General features: G+C 43.9%; 1 protein-coding gene across 3 annotated transcripts in view; it reads left to right on the top strand.

Moving 5' to 3' along the window:
• Window positions 1-658: 658 nt before the first annotated feature.
• LOC311525214 (kinesin-like protein KIF2C) overlaps window positions 659-18,924 on the top strand; it is a 49,151-nt gene continuing 30,885 nt past the window's right edge. Inside the window, exons 1-8 of one of the 3 annotated variants that reach the window (XM_084637134.1) lie at window positions 659-850; window positions 4,161-4,255; window positions 6,863-6,970; window positions 7,287-7,335; window positions 10,966-11,088; window positions 14,348-14,461; window positions 16,011-16,111; window positions 18,554-18,649. In XM_084637134.1, coding sequence (XP_084493260.1) covers window positions 787-850; window positions 4,161-4,255; window positions 6,863-6,970; window positions 7,287-7,335; window positions 10,966-11,088; window positions 14,348-14,461; window positions 16,011-16,111; window positions 18,554-18,649 — 750 coding nt within the window. In that variant the 5' untranslated portion in view covers window positions 659-786. Of the gene's footprint in view, window positions 851-4,160; window positions 4,256-5,353; window positions 5,809-6,862; window positions 6,971-7,286; window positions 7,336-10,965; window positions 11,089-14,347; window positions 14,462-16,010; window positions 16,112-18,553; window positions 18,650-18,924 lie in introns of those variants that run through there. The other 2 variants (XM_084637133.1, XM_084637135.1) reach the window with 2 other exon arrangements.

Here is an 18,924-nt window from a genome sequence, read left to right on the forward strand (position 1 = left end):
CTGACGGCTGCAAGGGCACCCTGCCGGCGACCTTCCCCTTGGCCAGGCCGAACCCAACCAGCTGCTGGCACGCGACACAGGGAAAGACACCGCTTTCCAGCTTTCACTGTAAATACACGAAGGTGTTTGTAATGGGACCCCCCTGCTCCAGGAGACAGCAACGAGTCCAGGCTGGGGGTGGAAGCGGGGTGGCCAGTGACTCACGGGGGCACATGCTGAGTGGGGGAGGGGTTCTCTGCAGTGGGAATCACTGTCCCCTCTTTTCCATTATCCCTGATTATTTGGGTCCTACCGGCAGGGTCAGGGCCTTATTTCCCCATCCCTCCCCGGTTGCCCCTCGCCTGCAGGCCCGGGGCCCGGACAGAGGGGGAAACCCTGCCAGGGGTGTCAGCACCACGTGTAGCTGGGCAGGTAGACCGCGCCGCCCTAGAAGGACTACATCTCCCAGGGCGCACCGCGCGTGGAGGCCCCGCAGCGCTCTGAGTGACGGGCCCGCGGCATGCTGGGAGTTGTAGTTCCCAATAGGTGCACCGGCCCGGCGCCCCTTCGGCATGCTGGGAGATGGAGTTCCCTGTACACGCACAGCATGCTGGGGCTTGTGGTTCCGAGGCCGCGTTTCCCGGTAGGCACTGCGGCACGCCGGCGCGCGGAGTTTAAATCGGCGGCGGTTGCGGGGGGCCCGCCGTGCCCAGCTGCTGATTGGACGCGGTACCGCTGGGCCCACGGAGCCCTTCGTGCCTCCCCTTGGTCCAGCGGCCCCGAGGACCCCCCCTCCCCCCCGGCGCTATGGACTCCGCGGTCTGCAGCCGCCTCCAGCCCGGCCGGCTTATTAAGATTCAGCGGAGCAACGGTGAGTGCGGGGGCAGCGCGCGCGTGTGGCGGGAGGGGGGGGGGTTTCTCTGACAGGATTGACCCCCGCCGCCTTCCGTACCGCCCGCTGGGTGGAGGGGCCCGCTCAGCGGGCGGGGGCGGGCTGGGTCCTTGCAGCACCGTTACATCGCTGCCTCCCGTTTGCTTTGTGATCCGCGCTTCCCCCGGGTCCCTGTCCCCGGTGCTCCGTCCCGGGCAGGGCCTGTCCCGTTCCGTCGTTGCGCCCTCGGCCTTCTCCCTGGGCGCGGGGCTTTGCCTGCAGCCGTCTTGGCTTCCAGCCCCTCTCTCCCGCTTGCCCAGCTCCTGCTGCTGACGTCTAACCCTGGCCTCCCAAAAGCCTTTGCAGCCCCGCCCCGCCGGGTGTCCTCTGCGAGCTCGGCAACGGGGGTGCACTCTGGGCTGCTCCCCAAGTCCTCGCTGAAAGTTGGCACTCGAGCCGGCCCCGGGCCAGGTCCCCGCTCCAGGGGCCTGACTGGGAACCACTGGTCGCTAGAGGACGACCCATGAGGGTGGTTTTCCAGCCTTGCCCTAGGTTCATCTGGGATCTATTTCCCCAGTTTGCTTAGGAGACGGTCACATAAGACGGTATCAAAAGCCGTACTAAAGTTGAGAGAGATCCTGTCTACTGCTTCCTCCTATCCACAAGGCTTGTTACTCTCCTAAAGGAGGATATTAGCTTGGTTTGACTTGATTTTTTTTTTCTTGCCAAATCTGTACTGACTGTTACTTATTACCTTATCTTCTAGCTGCTCACAAATTCATTGTTTGCTCCATTTTCTTTCCAGGTACCGAAGTTAAGATGACTGATCTAAGTCCTCTTTTTATAGATGGGTACTATATTTGCCCTTTTCCAGAGCTTTGGGATCTCTCTCTTCCTCCACAAATTCTCAAAGATAATTGTTAATGGCTCAGGGATCTTTTCAGCCAGTTCCTTAAAATATTCTAGGGTGTATTTTGTCAGGGCCCGCTGACTTGAAGATATCTAACTTGTCTAAGTAAGGCCTGGTCTAGAATAGAAAACTAGGTCAGAGTAACTACATCTCTATGGGGTGTGAAAAATCCACACCCCTGAGCAGCATAGTTACACCAACCAAAGTCCTGTTGTAGATGGCGCTAGGTCAACTGAAGAATTCTTCTGTTGCCGTAGCTACTGCCTCTCGGAGAGGTAGATTACCTATGGCAACAGGAGAATCCTCCTGTTGCCATAGGTAGTGTCTATGCGGTAGCATTTTAAGTGTAGACATACCTTAATTCTTAACTTGTTCTTCACCTATTTTAATCTTCGCTCCTAATCCATGTACACTAATGTTCACTATGTTAGTTGTACGATCACTGCTAATCTTTCTGGTGAAGACTGAAACAAAAAAGACATTTAATAATTTGGTCATTGCTGCATTTTCTGTTGTTGTCGTCTTTCCTTCCTTATTGCGTAACGGGCCTACTCTGGCCTTGGTATCTTGCTTCTAGCTTATTTGTAAAATGTTTTCTTGTCACCCTGTATGTCCCTAGCTAGTTTAATCTCATTTTTGTGCCCTGTCTTTTCTAACTTTGTCCCTTCATGCTTGTGCTTTTTGTTTTGTTTTATATTAATCCTTTGAAATTTGATCTCCTTTCTAGGGATGTAAAAGGTTAACTGGTTATCCGTTAACTCTGGTGGCCCCATGTGGGGTCAGAGGGAGCGGCCCCAACCACAGCTGTGCTGCTTCTGCTGGGGTCCCTCAGGCTCAGCCGGGGGAGGAGCCTGGCCCTGGCTGGATTGGCCTCAGCCCCCACTGTTTCCCCACAACTACCACAGTTAGCGGTTAACCAGTTAAACAAAATCATTTAAATCGTTTAACCGGTTAACTTTTTTAACTGATATTTACATCCTTACTACTTTCTTCTACCTTTGACTCTTTGCGTTTCAGACCATTAATGCCAATCTATCATTAGATTGAGGCCAATCTATCACACTTCCTGTCTTTCCAATGCATTCAGACAGTTTGTTTTTGTGTCCTTAATAATGTCTATTTAAAACTGCCAACTCTCCTGAGCTTTTTTCTCCTAAGATTGGCTTCCCATGGGACCTTACATACTAGTTCTCGGAGTTTGCTAAAGTCTGCCTTCTTGAAGTCCATTGTCTTTATTCCGCTGTTTCTCCTTCTACCATTCCTCAGCACTCCCCACCTCTGGGAAGCAGCCTCTCTATTGGGGGTGAGGGCTCAGGAGGAGAGCCCCCATCCACCTTGGACCTCTGGGTTGCAGCTGGGACAAGTCCCTTTCTCCCCTGTCCTGTCATCACTGGGTATGCAGTGAAACTGTAAGAGCTCCATGCTCAAATGGGGCTGTCATATTCACTATGGATGTGTGCACACCCCCTTCCCCCAATGTGTGCTTTTTCCCTCTGAGGCATCTGATACTGGCCAGTATTGGAAGACCGGATACTGGGCTACATGGATCATTGGTCTGACCCAGTATGGTTATTCTTATATTCTCACTCTTGCCTTTGGTTGCCTCTGTTGGACTCACTGCTTGTGATCCCCTAGGGGACTGGTCTTCTTACGGACTTGGCTTTTTTTCCTTTCCGTTATTGATGAAATCTTTCCAATGACACAAGGCATATATGAGACTCTGTCCTTTCCAAAGGACATTGAAAATGAAAGGATGCTGTAAACATGTTGTTTAGTAGACTTCAGTGCTATTTTAAAAAGTGGTTTCTGGTCCTAAACAGACCCTTGAACTCCCCCAGGCTATCTTTGTGTGTGTTTTTTCTTTTTTATGGGACTGTTTTTTCCACTTTAAAAAAAAAAAAAATTCTTTCCCCTGGTTGCTGTGTAGGAAAACCCCATAAATGGGAAAACACCTACTAAGTGCTGCCAAAATAAGCTAAGTAAGCCAGAAGTCTTTCAGTGTTCGGGCTCTATAGCACATAACACCTTTTCTGGCAGGGATGTGGTCTTTAAGCTGCTATTGTCCCTTTGCTGGGGCATTAATTTCCTTTGGGCAGCTGGGCCCTCAAGGGTGTTGGTACTCTTAGGAAATTGTTGGCTGACAGCAGAGTTAACAGCTTCATTGCTTTTTTGTGTCTTGAATGTTTATCCAATATTTATAGTATGAAGGCCATTCCCAGATTTTAACAATGGCTCATAGCTTTGGATACAGAATACTGGCAAATTTCTCTCTGAAAAGCTATTCTTCCAATCTTGAATTGGTATTACAGAGATGAATATGAGGATTTGTTCTCTTCAGCAAAAGTTAATTGTGTTGTGTTGAATGACTTGATGAAATGTGAATTTATCTTTAATCCTTAGGCTTAATTCACAGTGCAATTATAAAGACTGTAAATGTTGAAAGGCTGTCTGTCTCGGTAGAATGGTCCGAAGGGGAATCAACCAAAGGAAAAGAGGTGAGTGTGAGAGGTGTCCCCAGGCTCACTCTATCTGGAGTAAAGCAGCATCTTTGAATTGCATAGTTATAAAGCATGGGGCTGAAATCCATGACTCTCTTAAATAAAGATCCTTTGGGCTTAAAGCCAGTTTTCTTACATGTGTTTCATAGAATTCCATGGCTCATTAAACTGAGGGTTAAAAATATAATATTTCTTTCACCTAGGACAAGGAGAACAGCTTGGGCAGTTCACTTTTTGTTTGTGGTATGTTCTAACTCTTCAGATTCAAATGCATAAAAGTTGTAATATTTGGTTTGGAAATGCTGCAGATGAAGGTTTATCTGTTAATTTTCTTTGGAACGTAATGTAAGATTTTATTGGCCTTACAAAAACTAAGTCTGTTTTTACAAATCCTTAATTTTGGGCCGTGTTTGACTTTGGCTCTTTAGTTGGAATACAGTGGTCTAGTTTACAGAAATAAGCGATAAGGGGTTTTCACAGTTTTCCTAACCTCAAACTAATCACAAATAATAATTGCAATAGTATTGCTGACATACACTGCCTCTGAGGGCAATGTTTTTTTATTTTTTTTCTAGTAAGAATAGTTGATTCAGAATAAAACTAAATGCGTATGTATTTATATACATACATTTGTTTTACGACTCATAAGTGATGAGTTATGACTTCTTCATTAGTGTTGTACTGTCATGCTCTTAACAAAGGCCTGACTTACTCAACCTTGGCAGCTCTCTATTGGTGTTCAGCACCTTTAATGATCTCTCAAAAATTTTCTGGAAGAATTTCCTAACATATGGCAAAATGTGAGATTAGTTGGATACTTTGGACATCCCCTACCCACTTATGCATTAAAACCATACTTAGAATATCTCCATTGTCTTTGACAGACAAGCTGAGAAAGAACTGGAGGTATTTCTAATATTCTGCCGGACATCTTCCCGCTCCATTGGCTGTAGAAAAGGGTTTTCCTTGTTTCCCGTTTGTTTTGGAATCTGACTTTGTAAATCTCCTCCCAGCTTGCACAATTTACCACATTCCTTTTTTTAGTTCTGCTTATTTTATTTTCACTCAGGGAAACTTTTGCTTTTCCTGAAACTTAGTGGATGTTTGTACTGAGGAGCTTGCTCACGAGATCCCAGATGTCTTTGCAACAGATGGGGAATTAGCCGTGAGGTTTGGGCCAGAGTCCAACTACTAATTGCATTGTCTGAGACTTGAAACTCTTATCAGATCTAGGCTAGTCAGAAGTCTAAATATGTACCGGCAGGTAGAGAAAGATTTGAAAGATGAGGTGGCACTCTGACATTGAAGCTGGGTATGCTATGTCATGCATAATCACCATTAATAGATGTTTTGCAGGCAAATTAGTTTGAACTCTACCAGTGCAAACCCATGAGCATAAGATCAATGAGGTTGCACAGGTATCATGGGGGCCTAGGTTTTTTGACTTGCAGAACCTCCAAAGTGATCTGCTATCGTAATGGGAAGAAACCATGACTGTCAGAGCCCAGGTGAGTTGGAGGGACTGGCATTTACCAAGGTCTGTCTTAGAAGTGAGTAAACTTGATGATTGTCCTGGGTTTCCATAATACTTGGAGACAATCACATATCTAGAAATCTGTTTTTTAAAAATCTGGTGAATACTTTCTCTTTTGTATGAGAACAGTTAATATTGTGTATTTGCTCATTTTACAGAGGATTAAATGACATAGTTGTTTTCACTTAAAGCCTCTAAAAGGTTAATATTTAATATATAAACTTACTTGTGCAGAATAGGTACTATTTCAATATCAAAGGCAGCTTAGTTTCGGTGGAGGATGAAGTGATAATTATACAACTATGTGGCATACAAACTCAGTGTTTTATAAGGTTATCTTTACACAGTAAAAATAAGGGGGAGAGACTCAGTTTGTGCCTAAGTTTTCTCCTTCACAGCCCAACTCCTCACTGCCCCCCTCCTCTCCCACAGACACTTGTGACATCACACTTTTTCCAGAGCTGCAGAATGTTGTAGATAAAGGATTATGACTTCACTACAGGGTAAAGCAGGAGTTTGGCGGTTGAGGTGAAATCACTTATTTACTCCCACTTGCAAATAGCAGGAGGGTGAATATGGGGAAAATGCAGATGAATTTAATTGTTTTGGTTTAAATGTTGAATGCTTCATTTACCTCCGTGTGAGTAGCTTTTTAATATAATTATTTCAACAAGCACAACTATATTGTAAACTCGTAATGCTCTCCTAGAGCAGAAATCATGAAGTGATTGAGAGCTTTACTAAGATTAGCCCCAAGAGATTAAAACGGTGACAAATGTGCTTTGCTAGTGTTTTCAGAAGTGCCCAATGGCTCCTGCGGAACTGAGTGGTGGTTGGCAGACGCTGGTAGATGGTCTCGCTAGCAGATTTCTATTATAGTCCGATTAGACTGCTCAAGTGGAATTTAAAATACTACATTACTAATCAAGACAACCCTAATTTTCCACATCAAACAAATGAATGGCTTATATTTGGTTGTCTTTATTTAAGGTTTATGTCAAGCTATTTGTCTTACATTGGAGTTAGAACAGAAATTGTCTACTATGTAAATCTTGTCTTTGCCTTTGTAGATTGAGATTGAAGATGTGGTAACAATAAATCCAGAGATTTTAGAAGAAATTCCTTCTGCTTCTGATGTGAAAGAGAACCTGCCTCTGCAGGAGAATGTAACTATACCGGTATGTAATCCTTAAACTCTTCAGACTCTTGTTATGGTACTAAAATTCAAACCGCAGCATGTCAGAACATTAAATAAGTACAGATTATTTTTAAAACTGCTTTGCTTTGATTCTTTCACTTACTTTCCATTTTAAACTTTGAGGTCTCTGGGTATGCATGTTTTGTTCCATATGGATTTTTTTGGGGCTTCCTGTACTGCTTTCTATAAAAGAACAGGCACATCCTTGTATTTGTTACCATATCTTAATTGTATAATGCAAAAAGCATGGTAGATGCTTCAGATACTTACTATAGTGGCTTTTTACCTCTTTCTAGAAACAAAAACGTAGAACAACGCTTTCAAAAATTCCTGCTCCAAGAGAAGGTAAAAATGACTCTTAATTCTTGTCTATAGTCATAAGACAAAAATAAATTATGCTGGAGATTTACTCTAATTTAGGCAACACAACACTACAAAATGTATTAGTTAAGCAGTTGTACTTTATGCTGGTTCCTTATTGAAATCTGAGTTTTAAATCATTAGTTCTAAGGCATTCTGAGGCTTTTCTGGGTCTTGGAGGGTTCCTACCTTGGGTACCCTAATACAGGCCTACTGCCAGCAGGCTGCTTTTGTGCATCTATGAGCTGGCAAGCTGGTAATTGTAATTTGCCTTTTATCACAACAGTGTTTTTTTTTTTTTTTTCCCCTCTTCCAAGTTGTATAGTTCTACAGGCTTCAGGGGAATTCTTACTACAGCTAATACTAGTAAATTCTACTTTGCAAATTCCATAATCCATTGGAAAGTGAGTGCGTAGAGAGGCTCCGGAATAGGGTCAATGGTTCTTGTGTCAACAGAATAAAATGTTTTGAACAAAGCTAGTTGAGGATTGGCATGTTGCAAGGGAAAGTGGGGTCCATAAGAGGTTATTCTTCCTGGGCTGGAAGGTATGGGGCTAGCTGGGAAATACACCAGACCCTCGCTAGCACGAGCATCTATATAGCGCGAATTCACACATAATACAGTCGCAGCCATGGATCCCAAATTTAATTACTTTAATTGCAATTTGTTTTAACACAATCCCCGCTATAACGCGGTACCACACATGGATCCCAAATCCCGCATTCTAGCGACGGTCCGGTGTAGTTCCCTTCCCATATCTAACTTTAACTTTCAGATTTTAGTTGACTAATTTATTTCTTGGGGCTTTTTGTTAGTTTGGGAAGGAAAGATTACTAAAGTGTGTACAGTTTGCCACCTCAGTGCTCGTGGTCACAAGCAATGTTCCCTCTAATTTTTGACAGGCCGTGTGTGCAAAAAATTTCTTCTGTGCAAATTTGTGTGTGTGTTTTGCCGTGTACATGGAGTTTAGGATCTGTGTGCACGCGCACAGCTTAGAGGGAACAGTGGTCACAAGTGTGACTAGCTTTCCATAGAATTCTAAGTTACGAATTAGCATCCTATGCTAGCTATGTTCTCCTTGCCCCCTGCCATGTTGGCTCTGCCTTCCTTCCCTCCAAAAGTGCAGCAAGCCTCTTGCTTGCTACCATTTGTCCTGTCCAGTACAGGAGTGCTAAGCTTTGGAACAGGAGGCTTTCACCCCAGCTGCTACTGGCTTTCTGAGCTCTCTCTCTTGGCTCTCTGTGTGACCTTGGAGATGGAAGGCAATACAAATCTTGTTGCAGGGAGTGGCAGATCTGACAGGAACCCAGGCATCCCAAACTGTCACTAATCCAGGGAACTCTCCATAAAACGGGTAGACTGGAAATTGTACTAGGAGTTATTGCCTCTAGGCTGGTCACTCCCTGGAAGTGAATGGCTAGCTGACCAATCAAGTGCTCTTAACCCAGCCAGTTACTGACAGATGGGCAGTGCCCTCCCTAGAGGTACTCTGACGCATACAATATAAGTGAAAATTTGCAGTGCATGTTGCCTGGCTATTGTCCCAGTGTTTTAGTGCAGTGGTTCTCAACCATGTACTTAGAGGTCTTCCAGGGGTACATCCACTCATCTAGATATTTGCCTAGTTTTACAACAGGCTACATAAAAAGCACTAGTGAAGTCAGTACAAACTAAAATTTCATACAGACACTGACTTATTTATATTCCTCTATATACTAGATGCTGAAATGTAAATATGATATTTATATTTCATTTGATTTATTTTATAAATATGATAAAAATGAGAACAAGCAATTTTTCAGCAATAGTGTGCTGTGATACTTTTTTGTATTTTTGTCTGATTTTTGTAAGCAAGTAGTGTTTTAAGTGAGGTGAAACTTGGAGGGGTACGTAGGACAAATCAGACTTCTGAAAGGGTTATAGTAGTCTGGAAAGGTTGAGAACCACTGTCCTGGTGCATAAAGAAAGACCAGTTCTGAATCCAGCAAGAAAGCAAAGTAGTGTGTGTTCTCTTTTGCAAATCATCTATGCTACAGTAGCAGGGACCAATATCCTCCTATTTTGAGCCCTGCATTAAACTGATTAGAAAGCTCAACACTTTCAGGTCCTGCAAACCTCTTTGGCTGAGCACATAAAAGGAAGCAAAGTCCCCATCAGTGTGTAACGTGTACTACTGCATCAGCTCCTGAGGGAAGCTAAAATAAATGGTAACTTTGAAAAAAAGTTAATTGTAAAACTGGTTCTGCCTAAACTAATCTTGCCAGTCTTCTGAATTTGGTATTCTGTCCTGTAAGGGAGCAGTGGTGTCACGATACCGCATGCCATTTCTTTCTGTAATGAAGTGACCAGAGTGCTGGAGACACTGAGTGTTTCTGGTGAGCTCCGGTTTGGAAATTGTTACACTTCACAAAGGACACAGCATTTAATTCCATCTCCAAGCATAATGGAAGTACAATTCTTTTTTGTTCCTAAAGTGGCAACGGTGACCCCTAATGTCTCTGCGCCCGAGCAGCAGCAACCAGGTAAAGAATTCTGGTGTGATCTGCACTGAGCTTCATGGGCACAATTACAATTCCTGTGCACAGGGTTTATCCACTATTCTAATAAACATTTGGTGTGCAATAGAAATCTTGTCTTCACATGAGAATACTCATTGCTCTATTCTGGATAAATTCCTACAATTGTTAGAGGGGATGATAGATCCAATTTTTATACTGCACTCTAAATTTTTCATGTAAGATTTGCTTTCTTCACAAAAAAGGTCTATTTTAAACTATTTGAATGGGTGATATAGCCTTGGCATAAAAGCTCTAAAAGAATTTCCAGGTAAGAAGCTAGAACTATTTTAAAGTAATAGAGATTTAAATGTGTGACTGCTAAGACATTAATTCCCTTGCAGCTTGCATGGTAAATCTTGAGATAGTGCAGCTTTTATTAGTCAGATGCTGTAATCATAGCTTTTAAGTGAATTTAGCATTGGTGGAAGTTTCCACACTAGCTCTAACTGTACTTAGGTGCCATGGTGATGCATGATACCTCCTCAACCCTCACATGGAGAGACTGTGATGACAAAGAAGCTGTCTCCATGTGTATGCTGTCTTTGGAAGTCTCCACAGAGACTTTAACCGAGGTGCTAATTTTGTGATGTGTGGACTAAGACAGATAAATTCCTGTCAAATAGTCACTGGATTTATAACACCTTCATCAAGATTGATTGATCCAGTGACCAGGAGTGTGAAGATGAGCCTTCTGATCCCTTTCAAGAATGGTAGTTCAGAAACCTCAGCATAAATTAATGAATCCTAATTTTCTTTTTAATTAAAGTGGAATAGGAAAAGGAACCCATTGGAACTGCAAATCTGGAGTTAATTATTTATCTTCCACTAGTGGCATTTTTTCAAGAACACTCTCTTCACCAAACAGGTGACTTTCTAGCACCCTGCCTCACCCTAAACTTCTCGAAAGGGTCAGAGAGCCTGCTGTGAATGGTATCTCTTTAACCAGGCTGCTTTCCTTATTGTTCTTTACTTTCATGAGCATACTGATCTTTTTTGAAGAAACTGGCCTGCTGTTGTCAGTGCTCAATACTGACCTTGAATTCTTTATTTCCTAAGTATTACGTAGCCGTTCTACCAGGATGTCTGTTATCACAGAATCCCAGGGCAGCCTCCAAGATAATGAGATGGAGGTGGATCCCTCCACTTCTACACAAACAAGAAACCATTCAACAGTGCCTGGTGAGTGGAGACAAGCCCAGTAAAATGTGATTAAACTGAACTGAATGTCTTATGTGTTTCAAAATGCTTATCTCATGGGTGTGCAAACTGTAAAAGCAGAAAGAACTGACCAAAATCTCTTCCCCTTTTAAACAGAGAAGAGAAGAGACCACAATAGGTCCATGATCATGCATTTTACATAGGGCTTCTAATTAAGAGGGATTTCCAATAACCAGAAATTCTCCTGATGTTGAAAAAATAAATCACTTAATCCACCACATGCATGTCTTGGGATGAATCTGACATCTGTTTAACAGTGCACAATAGCATACATAATGCTAGGATGGGAAGTGAAGTATCTGCTCTCTTGGAAGTGCAAAGTGTATTTTTACCCACATGGCAATGTGGTTTGAATGGCAGGGGTAATGGCCCTGCTCTTGCTAAAAGAGCTATTAATGCATTTTATATCTCATCTGAAAGACTTAGCAAGGATAACTTAAGATAAGGATAATATTTGGAGACAAAAAAAGCTGGATTGCCTCTGAGCTGTACTGCGTTGACAGATTCCATTAATTGGGGATATGGATGTACTCGAGTGTAGCTAAAGTACTTCAAATTCTGCAGCAGTATTGATTACTGGTACAGTCACATGTATTTACACCTATTGGGTAAGGAAAGTATTTGAGCCCTGCTTTGTTCTTTTGGAAATGCAGACTTAATGCTTTATTGGTAGCTACTACTGTTCATTTTGCTACTTCACACAGCAAAAGCATGTGTGCTGCATGTTCCATGTCGGCTTTCATGATGGGCCCTGAACTTTAGAGAGGTTGTTTGTTAAAACTCAGTCTGTTCCATGCAGACATTGGGCTATGGCTTTGAAAAAGTAGTCTTAAGTGTAACAAAGCTGATTTTTTTTTTTTTTAAATTGCCTGTTGCACATGTGTGACAAATGTGGGAACTACTAATTGGAGTCCTATGTGTGCCTCAGTTTCTCTGTGTGCTTTGCACTGCTATGTACAGACACTGAAAGGTTAAATCAGCACTTGGGGCAGAGCAGGAAACATGAGGTGCATTGTATCACATAACAGTCTGGGGTGAAATGAATGGGTGGTTAAAGGTCTGGCTGAAACAACCCTATCAGTGGAGGATCCAGAAGGACAATGAGAATCCCAGCAACTGAACAATTGACAACTAGCCACAGGAAACTCTGGCAGGCAGAACATGTGAACTCAGCGTGAGCCTGCAGGAAGAAGGCAGTGTCCTGGGGTGACAGGAGGCTAGGGTAAGAGTTGTGTCTCTCGAAAGGCCAGGAGCTCACCTGGGATGGACAGACAGGCCTGATCTACATCTAAAACTAACTATGTTGCTCAGGGCTGTGAAATTTTGCACCCCGTGCTCTGTATTAGGTCAACCTAACGACCACTGTAGACACAGCTAGGTCAGCAGAAAAATTCTTTGGTCAACCTAGTTACTGCGTCTTTGGGGGGGTGGATTTACTGCAGCACAGGAGAAAACCCACCAGTCACCGTAGTAAGTGCCTGCACTACAGCAGTGTAGCTGCAGCTGTGCCCCTGCAGCGCTCGTACTGTAGGCATAGCCAGAGAGAGGAAACCACTATGGGAGCTCTGGCTTGGCCGGTATGGACTGTCTCCACCTTTGCTTCTCCATGGTAACCGAAGGACTTTGCAAGGCTGTGTTCCAGTTGACTAATAAACCCTGCTCTGCTTTGAAAAGGCTGCCTGGTGTCACTGCAAATACATGCTGAGGTGCACTGATCCCTGAAGAGCAAAGTGTCTCTGAACAGGAGTCTTCCCCAGTTAGACTCGCTGGGCAGAGCTCATGGTGTGAAACAAGTGCTGGAGCCCAGAGGCTCAGTTGTGGAAGAGTTGGACCCCTTGCTGGTCTAGTACATTGAAGGGATTCCTCCAAGGGGCCGTGTAAAAGCTGGGGCATAGCACAGATCCGTGGCTCTGAAACAGCATGTACAACTAATTTTAAGGCTAGACATGCATCGTTATGCAGATGCAAAACATTTTCTTAAGCACAGTTCTCAACTAGTTTGCTTTAAAGTTACACTGCTTAAAGTAGGCAAATGCCCTAATCTTCAGACTTTTATCAATGAGATCCATAAACTGAAAAATGTAGCCAAGGCTGAAGGCACTGCATAGATCTTGAAACTTGATTTCATTTAAATCTCAGACCTCTAATAGGAGTCAAGCTTGATAGGCACTTTTTCCCCTAGCCAGCACTTTTTTTGTAGCTTCCCAAAATCTTTTAAAGAAAAAATCTAAAAGTCCTACCCTATTCTCATTGAAATAAATGGCAAAGTCTCCATCTACTTCAGTGGGAGCAAGATCAGGTTCTAAGGCTACTCAAGCATCATAAATTACTTTAAGGCTTAAAGGAGACGGTGGGTGAGGCAATCTCTCTTTTGCCAACAGAAGTTGGTCCATTTAAACGATATTACCTCACCCATCTTGTCTCTCATATTTAAGCCTTTACATGAGTTATGCTGCCAAAATCTCTAAACTCTTGCTGGTAGAGGAGAGATTGGTATGGGGTGAGAAGCACTTGTGCCTCACTTTAAAAACAAAACAAGAGAAAACCTGCACTCTTCATGCATTTAAATAACCTACCTTATGTGGAAATATATACTTGGCCTGCAATTTGGACACTGGGCAAACCTTGATTTTTAAGAAATCCAGTCAAAAATCTGTATGAAAACAATGTTAAGGCTGTACAGGTAAGTAATAAAGATGGGAAATGCAGAAGCTAAGGTATGGTGCATAGATATCTTCACTACAGTAATCTTCAGTTCCATAGTCAAGTATTTAAGTAACTTTATCTTAGATCATATACATGCAAAGATGTGATCATATAATTGGCGGTACCATAGTGCGCACAAATGAGAATAAAGCTAAAGGTGTGTATAGTACAACCTTACAGCAGAATTCTGCACTATCCTATTACATTGTTATATGTTGGCCTATTAAAGGAAACACTTACAGATTGTGAACTATTATTGGATTGGCAGTTTTTTATACTAAATTACTATGAAATGGCCACTGGGTGCCTGCATCCCATACAAGTGCTGTACCTTCTGGGTTAGCCCTATCTCCCTCACCTGCCATAGAATTGGAGAGCAGGGCAGCTCATGGCCTGACTCCTCTCCCTCCCCACCCTCTACTCTTGTCTTGGGGCCCTACAAATTGGAAGGCTGTTCTCCCTCATTTCTGAGGTCTAACAGATACCGTTCCATTGACCTGCTTTCTTTCAACAGCTGGCCGAGCCCGAACTACCAGGCCACATTGTGCTACAGAATCCTCACTGACAAATGTACATGAAGTTATAGAAGAACATCCATCTATCAGAAGCAGCTCTTCAGCAAATCCAGGTAAATAAGAACTATTGTCTGACGGCTGGCTGGCTCATTGACCAGCATTGCATCTCTAAGCAGCGTCAGTTAAGATTGTTTCCCCATATGCTCAGAGGTTTAATATGACTTCCTGGAAAGTGGCTTAGCAGCAAAAGGAAACATCCTGATGACTTCAAATTGAAATATGGTACAGTTCTGATATACAAATAGATCTGCCAGGAAGGACTGGCTCCACCCCAGAATAGCAATACAATGGCTTTCTAACTAGCTTCAGTAGCTGGTAGCTATACTTTGTGAAGACACCACTGGTCACTGACTTTTTTTTTTTTTTTTTTTTTCCTTTGTTGCTGGGGGCACGGGAATCGCCAACACCAATAAGGTGACCTCCTACCTTTTAACTTTAGGTGCCTTAATGCTGTGCTGCTGTGGCTTGGAGCCCTGACACTAGTAGCCAGCCCACAAGCATAAAGTTCTCCGCTGGCTTCCACCAGCCTTGTTACTCCCAACAGCCCGTCCAGTCCCAAGTCTACTAAGTTCTGTAACTGCCAGGCACCCTGACTTCCTCTCTGCTTGTCACCCCCCCAAAGGTATGAACAGCCCCCAGTTATCAGTTCACTTTGGCATGCACACTCCACACAGATTGCACAGCAGAGACATGCTTGAGGTAAAAATAAAGTTCATTTAATAAAAAAATCACAGATGAACTAGTAAGGAAAGGCAAACACGAGTTACACAAAATACACATAGATACAACTTCAGGCTTTACACTTCTATATTGGATAAATTCCCTTTTCTAATAGTTACCCATTGCCTCGGAACAGTTTCCCACCATACTCCCTGTCGCAGAGGGGATCCAGTGTTTCATGGACTGCTTCCTGCGTAGAGGCTGCCCCTCAGTTTCTGAAGCCTTTGTCCTCAACCCCCTTCCCTTTTTAACAGGGTTTGCAGCCTTTTTCTTTCTCTCAGATTATGGTTATTCAGAGTGTGGGGAATTCCCTTTCTGCTTGATAGCTGAGGCATCTCAGTCTCTTCCCATTAACTGTAATGGTTCTGTTTCTCTCTTCCTGGGCTGTATTATGGATCATCACTTGTGTTTAGTTCTGTGTAAACACCTGGCTCAATAGGAGCCCCTGCCTGTTGTGAAGTGTATTTGAAATTGTAGTACAGTGTATGAGCACAATACTCTAGGTACATAGATTCATAACCACAGTCTGTATAAACATCTCCTAATGACCAAGTTCAGAACACTACAAGCTTTCATAAGACCTTACTTGATGTATTTATTAACAACCTTGCATACAAAACCAGTTGATTCAGTTGCTAACTCCTTGGGATTCAGACTCTTGTGGTGTCTGTACCTGGATTGTCACAACCACTGGACACAACTAATAAGGAACACCCTCTCCAGGACAAGACTCTAGGTCATGATATCCCAGTTTGTACAGAAGAGGGTTTTGTATGTGTATGGGCAGGGGGAGGGTGTAGATAAAGAAATTATTCTGCCTAAAAGAAACTTGTTTGTGGTAACAACTTCACATAAAAGTGATATAAATGTCTCTTTTTCCAGTTCGGAGGAAATCTAATATTGTGAAAGAGATGGAGAAAATGAAAAGCAAGAGGGAAGAGAAGAGAGCCCAGATAAGTGAGATCAGAACAAAACGGGCACAGGTGCAGTATTTGATCAGGGAGTAACCCATGGTTCCCCCAGAATAAACTGGGATAAGAAAAATTCTATAGGATAGTGTGTTTATAATGGTCAAACTAAAACACATTTTGGACTAACATGCCCAGTGTTTGGTTTCAGTTTACACTCGCTGTGGATTTTGTTTTAAAGTGTCATGCATAAGGATGTAAACAAAACATCTGCTCTCTCCAGGCTGAATTTGTTTAGGGATCTCCCGGGTAGCTGTTTCTGCAGTTGAAGGCTTTTAAACCCCAGACTTGCTCTTTCAGTTGCAGGTGGCATTTCTGAATCATAGAAATGTAGAACTGGAGGGGGATCTTAATAGGTCATCTAGACCAGCTCCCTGCACTGAGACAGAACCAAGTATTATCTAGACCAGTGTTTTTCAAACGGGGGTCTGTGGACCCCTGGGGGTCCCAGAGAGTACTCCAGGGGGTCCACTGGCCCCGCTGATCAACTCCTCCCCCTCCCTCCCAGCGCCTCCTGCACACTGGGGAACAGCTGTTCCCTGGCGTGCAGGAGATACTGGGAGGATGGGGGGAGGAGCGGGGACGGGGTGCACTCGGGGGAGGGAGCAGAATCATGTCCAGGGCTGCCAGCCCCGCTGATCAACTAGGGTTGCCAATCCTCCCAGTTTTCAGTTGCCAATCCTCCCAGGAATCAGGCTCTATCTCCAGGGGGGCTACTGAAGGCAAACTGGGAGATTTTAGGCGCTAAAAGTCCAGTGGGGCTAAGGCATGCTTCCTGCCTGTCCTGCCTCCATGTTGGTCCCAGAAGTGGCCGGCAGATCCCTGCAGCCCTTGGGAGGATGAGGGGGCCAGAGGGTTTTTGCATGCTGCCCTTGCCCCAAGCTCCGATTCCACAACTCCCATTGGCCTCAGTTCCCAGCCAATGGGAGCTGCGGGGACAGTGCCTGCAGCCAAGGGCAGCACACAGAGATCCTCTGGCCCCCCTGCCTAGGAGCCACTGCCAGAGGGATGTGCCAGTTACTTTCGGGAGCCACCTGCAGTAAGTGCCACCTATATGGAGCCCTCACCCCTTCCTGCACCCCAACTCCCTGCCCCAGCCTGGTGAAAGTGAGTGAGGGTGCGGGAGAGTGAGCGATGGAGGGAGGGGGGAATGGAGTGAGTGGAGAGTGGGGCCTTGGGGGAAGGGGTGGGGTGGGGCCTGAGGCTGAGTGGCAGGGCTTGGAGGTCCCTGAAAATGTTTAAATAAAAATGGGGGTCCTCGGGTTGCTAAAGTTTGAGAACTACTGATCTAGACCATCCCTGACAGGTGTTTGTCTAACCTGCTCTTAAAAACCTCCAATGAGGGAGATTCCACAACCTCCCTTGGTAACTTTGTTGTACTGCTTAACTACCCTTACAGTTAAGAAGCTTTCCCTAATGTCTAACTCCCTTGCTTCAGCTGAAGCCCATTACTACTTGTCCTCTCCTCAGTGGACATGAAGAACAATTCCTCCTCCTCCTCCTCTATAACAACCTTTTATGTAGTTGAAGACTTCTCCTGTTCCCCCTCAGTCGTCTTTTCTCCACACTGACAAAACTGGGTTTGTTTAATCTTTCCTCATAGGTCATATTTTCTAGACCTTTAATCATTTTTGTTGTTTTCCTCTGAACTTTCTGCAATTTGTCCACATCTTTCCTGAAGCCCAGAAATGAACACAATGTTCTTGAAACTATTGCAGTATTTTACTGAAACAGATTTCATCACTTTTTGGATAATTGAACTAAGCATAAATTGAACAAAACGATTGGCCACTAGCAATGGAAAAGCAAAGTGGTGACAATTGCAATATTGAAACTCATTGACAAATGGCAGGGTATTGAATGTTCTCTTCTCTTCCCTGTCATGTGAATCTGCCTCAGGGAGTGCAGACATAATGCAGTATTCTTATCTCTTCTCACTATGCACAGGGAGGAATTTACCATGCATAAAACTTAATGCTCTTCTTACTGTTCTGCATTGTCAACAGTCTTAAAATTCATCGGTATGGCAGTCAGTGTAAACTTCCCAGTTTGTTTGAGGTGCTACAACGCAGACACAGCACACAGATTTCGTACTATGTAGAGGAAAACTGGGGTACAAATGGAGAAATACAGGGTGTGTTTTTGTGGGAGAAGGCAATGGATGGGTAGAGAGGAGGTGTGCTTATCAGCAGTTAAAATGAGTACTGAAAACTCCTTCAGCTCTGTTCCTTCTGCTGCATAGGAAGATTCCCCCTTCCAAGCAAAATGAGATTAGAAATCCTAATCATTCAGTCAGGTTATTTCTAGTTCCAGAGTCTTTCACATGTCTTTGCAGCATGAGGACAGAGTAACAATAAACTGAGTTCTTTAGCTGCACACAGACTAGTGCCCTTTGTACTCCTAGGCAGCACCTTTTTTGGCGGTTTGCTAAAGCTAATGTCTGTCACTGCCCTGCAGGAATTCGATAGCAGCTGTCCAAACTGGGAGTTTGCACGGATGATCAAGGAATTCAGAGCTACTTTAGACTGCCAACCAATATCTATGAATGACCCAGTAAGTAAATATTTGGAATCATTGACTGCAATGTACCAATATCACCTGTGATTTTTTCCGCTCATTGAACACTCGTGCTTCGATAGTGATTATCGAAGACTTAACCAGAAATACTTGAACTTGCCTAGTTTAACTTGGTGTACCATGGATAAGCAGGAACAGTGCGACATCATGGCTTAGTATTGAGCTCACACTGCAACATGGAAAATGTAAGTTAAATATTAGGAGTAACTTCAAAGCAGATCAGCAGAACAAGCTGTGAAGGTGGTGGTGGA

Source organism: Lepidochelys olivacea (assembly GCF_965140295.1).
Source record: "Lepidochelys olivacea isolate rLepOli2 genome assembly, chromosome: 8".
Classification (NCBI taxonomy): domain Eukaryota; kingdom Metazoa; phylum Chordata; order Testudines; family Cheloniidae; genus Lepidochelys; species Lepidochelys olivacea.